This window comes from Marmota monax, unplaced genomic scaffold (assembly GCF_021218885.2).
Source record: "Marmota monax isolate L192 unplaced genomic scaffold, Marmota_monax_Labrador192_F-V1.1 WCK01_AAM20220418_F8-fsc00885, whole genome shotgun sequence".
In the NCBI taxonomy this organism is placed as follows: Eukaryota; Metazoa; Chordata; class Mammalia; order Rodentia; family Sciuridae; genus Marmota; species Marmota monax.
Window position 1 is genome coordinate 1 of NW_026692995.1, and position 4272 is coordinate 4272.

At 52.2% G+C, this 4272-nt stretch overlaps 1 protein-coding gene across 1 annotated transcript; it reads right to left on the bottom strand.

The window, feature by feature from the left end:
- Positions 1-14: 14 nt before the first annotated feature.
- Positions 15-2769, bottom strand: Zxdb (zinc finger X-linked duplicated B). Its single transcript, XM_046452665.2, has one exon. It carries the CDS (start codon positions 2703-2705, stop codon positions 246-248), a length of 2460 nt encoding a protein of 819 aa, XP_046308621.1. The 5' UTR covers positions 2706-2769; the 3' UTR covers positions 15-245.
- Between the last annotated feature and the right edge of the window lie 1503 nt (positions 2770-4272).

Below are 4272 nucleotides of genomic sequence, written 5' to 3' on the forward strand. Positions count from 1 at the left end.
GAAAAGAGCTTAGAAACAATGCATTCAAAGCACATCATTTTATAAATAAGGAAATTAAGGCTCAGATAGGTTAAGTGACTTGCTCAGGGTCACAGAACTTGTCAGTTCCAGACTCAAGATCAGAATTTAAATCTCCAAGCTTGTAGTCCAGGGATGTGTTCTTCTGCAAACCCTTCAGTCCAGAAGACCCTCAAAGTTGAGTGTTAATAAAGTAAGCCACATGGCAAGTAACAAATAGACTTGATTCATACCAAAAATGGGCTGCCAGTCACTGTGATAAGATCTGTTTCTTTCTGAGAACCATGGTTTCCTGCTGGATTAGGGAATCCAAACTGGGTTTCTTCCTCCTGTCCAAAGAAGTCGGAGTCAGGATGTACATTCCAATCCGCTTTGGTTGGTGTCAGTAGTTCTGAAACACTGTTTTCACAAAGGGTGCTCGAAGGAGTCAGAGCTTCTGTGTCCACTGTTAACTTATTGCTGGGTGTCAAAGTTTGGGGCTCTGGACTCGAGTTTTTCATTGCCAAAGAACCCAGAGACCCCAGTGGCCCCACGCTTACACTGGAGACATCATCCATATCTAAGGGGCCCTGCTGAAAAGCAGCAGCTGTCGTTCCAAAAAAGAGAGAGGTATCCAGGCTCTGAGGAAGGTCACTGGTGGCCATCAAGGCCCGAGGGTCCACAGCCTGCCCTAGAGAATTATTATTGTTGGCAGGCAGATTCCCTGCCAGAGTGGAGCTCACAGAAGCCACATCAATAGTCAGGATTCCAGAATTGACCAATGCGGTGTCCAGCACTGCAGCAGAACTCTTGCCAGGCACATCAGCGAAGAAAGACACTATCTCTGCATCGCTGAGATCATTCTGTCCCTGGCTGGTAAGCTCACTGCTGGGCGTGAGAGAATTTGCAGCTTCGAGCTGAGCTAAGAGATCCTGGCCAAGGTTGTGCCTTTTGGCCATGTGGGTCTTCATGCTGTGCTTGGATGTGAAGAGTTTATTACAGGTGGAGACGGGGCAGCGACTCTTCCAAGTCTCCACATCCTGCAGGTGTTTCTTGGAGTGAATGTAGAGACTACTACGAGCAGAAAACCTGGCACAGCAGCCTTCCACAGGACACACGAAAGGTTTTGTGCCCAGGTGGGTTATGCTGTGGCCTTTCAGATGCTCGGCTCTTGTGAAAGATTTCCCACAGCCTTCTACAGGGCACGTGAACCTCCGGTCATCATCGTGCTTCCTTTTGTGCCTTAAGAGTTTGGACATGCTGGTGAAATTCCAGCCACAGCCCTCAAAGTCACAAAGGAAAGGTCTCTCGCCTGTGTGGCTCCGCAGGTGAATTTTCAGCCTACAAGCCTTGTCATACTGTTTACTGCAGCCAGGGAAAGAGCAGGCAAAGAGTTCCTGTTCCCTGAAATGGGCGCGGTTATGGGAAAACAGGGCACTCACGGTAATAAACGTCTTCTTGCAGCCGGAAAACGCACACTGGTAGGGCCTCTCTGGCTCGAAGTGGCTGCGCTGGTGGGCACTGAGCTTAGCCTGCGTGGGGAAGCTCTCCTCGCACACCTCACATTTGAAGGAGTTCTCCTGCTCATGGCCCTTCATGTGTGCTTTGAGGTTGTACACAGTGGTGAAGCTCTTGCCACAGCCCTCCACCGGGCAGCCGAAAGGCCTTAGTTTGTCATGCGACTGCAGGTGCCTCTTGAGCTTGTAAGATGTGGTGAAGGTCCAGCCGCAGCCGCCCAGGGGGCACTTGAAGGGCCTCTGACCCTGGCTGCTGCTGTGCGTCAGCAGGTGCACCTTCAGCTGGTGTTTCTTGGCGAAGGTTTGTCCGCACTGCGCCTCGGGGCACAGGTACAGCACCACGCCTGGGGCCGGGCCCAGCGGCCCGCGAGGGCTCTGGGCGGCGGCCCGGCCCTCAGCCTCCTCCTCAGGAGCCGGGGCCGGTGCAGGTTCCGCCGGCTCGGCCAGCAGGAGCTCGGGCGGCAGCTCTGGGCAGTCACCCAACTGCGCGGTGTGCGGGAACCCGGCTGGCGGAGGGGCAATTAGACCCCCAGGCTGCGGGAAAGGCGCGACCCCCGGCTCCCAGGCCGGCAGCGGGGGCGTGGTCAGGGTGAGGACGCCGTTCTCAAAACGCAACAGCAGGTCCTGGTTATGGATAGTGATGGTGCCTGCGAAGGCCGCCCCGTGGCCCGGGCCTGAGGCTGGAGCCGGGATCGGGATCGGGACCGGGACGGGGACCGGGACCGGAACCGGGGCAGGGCCCGGGGCCGCGGACAGGCAGCGGGGGCCCAGCGCAGGGCGGCCCGCGGGGTTCGCGCCGCTCTCGTCCCCCTGGGGCCCCAGGCCCGCTTCGGCCTCCTCCCTCCACACGGGCCCTTCGGCCTGATCGGTGCCCGAAGTCTCCACGTCGCCACCCACCGGGTCAAGCAGCACCAGGAAGAAGTCGTCGCCGCCGCCGCTCGGGTGATTCGGCCTCGGCGCCAACGGGCTCGGGCTTGGGCCCGGGCCCCGGCCCCGTGAGGCCCTGCGGGCCTCCTCGCTCCGCGGCACGGGCCCGCCATCTTGGGCCCCCCGGAGCAGTAGAAGGCGCCGCGCGGGGGCCTGACCAGCCGGCGGGTCAGGGCCTCGGTGGACCCCGCCGCCGCCCGCGGGGCAATAACCGCCGCTGCCCTGTCTTGTCCCGCGAGCCGGGAGCAGCCTCGGGATTTCCATCTCTGCGTCCGTGAGGCTCGGCTGGAACCGGAGCCGCGGCGGAGGCGCGACCCCGCCCCCTGCCGCGGGCCCGAACACGTTCCTGAGAGGGAAAAAAAAAAAAAAAAAAAAAAAAGTGCAATGCGCAGAAAGTGGCCCTATCAGATATTAAAACGTATTTAACGCCACAGTGATTTAAATATTCTGGTACTGGGTTTCTGGAACAAATAGGAAGCCCAGACTCAGAGCCTGATGTGCATAAATAAGTTCCACAGTTTATATTAGTAAGTAATCAAGATGGTCTTTTGAGGTAATTAGGAAATGACAGCTCATTCAGTATTGGTTCTAGAGTACCTAGGTTTCTATCCGATAAAAGCAACGTAAATATACAACCACATTGTATATACCTAAATGAACACACCCCAACCTCTCCTGGCAATAGGCATGTTGCTTAATACATTTTGTGGATTAAAAATTATTGACCGGCTGACTGGCTGGATGGATTGAGGGATGAGAGAAAATTTCTGAGAAAATGAAGTATGTGTCACCATTAAATTACCACAGTGCTAGGATTTCTGTTGCAGATGCCCCTACCCAAACTTCTATACTCTGAATTATCTTAAGCAAGGTCCTGGGAAAATTTTTCCACATAGGATTTTGTCAGAGAATAGAATAGGAGATGGGGCCAAAACACATTAGCACCATTCTGCTTAGAAATGCTAAGCCTGGAGAATTACACAATATATGCTGGGATCTGGAAAACCTAATCTGCACCTGGGTTCTCCCTGTACAGTGCTCAACCTAAACCAACTCTTTGCCCTTCCATCATCAGTTACCATTATCACCATGATAAAGCTCATGTCCAATTTCACAACACAATGAAGATATTCTTTGGTTTACTCTAGTTTCTCCAGCACATGGATGCCTGTGGACTGACAGGAAATGCAGTAAACTGGGGTACCTGCTCTCATGGAAGTGTGGTTGCCCAGTCTTACTCTAATGACATGACCTTTGATGCCTAGTGATCTCATTAGTGATGATGATCCTCCAACTGATTTGCCATAGGCAGTTAACATAAATATAGGGTGAAATGTCTGGAAGGAGAAAGGTTTAGGGTGAGGATTAGGTATGGGGTACTTAGCATCTAAATAACCCTGGCCCCCCTCACCTTTGAGAGAGAGAGAGGACACTTGCTGGTCTCTGGACTGGAAAAATCACATTTTCTTCATCCATAACAATTCAAACCTCATCAAGATTTATTTCTACAACCCATATTTTCCTTTCTGTTACATTTTTTCTTGGAGTAAGCATTTTTAAAATCTGAGATATATAAGACTGAATAAAACACACTGTAGGTTTAGATGATTTATTCAAGTAACACCCATGTAAATCAGGAACCAGGTCAAGAAATAGACCATTGCCAGCCTTCCAGAACACAGCCACTTTATTCCTCCCAATCATAGCCCACATAGTCCCAGTGGATATATAGTCATTATCCTGATGTTGTGATAATCTTTTCAGTACTTTTCTTTATAGCTTTACCATTTTTGTATGCATCCCTAAACAATGCATTTTATATGAAGTTATG

Coding starts and splice junctions, on each gene's coding strand:
- Zxdb (XM_046452665.2), bottom strand. CDS start 2,705: ATGGAAATCCCGAGGCTGCTCCCGGCTCGCGGGACAAGACAGGGCAGC.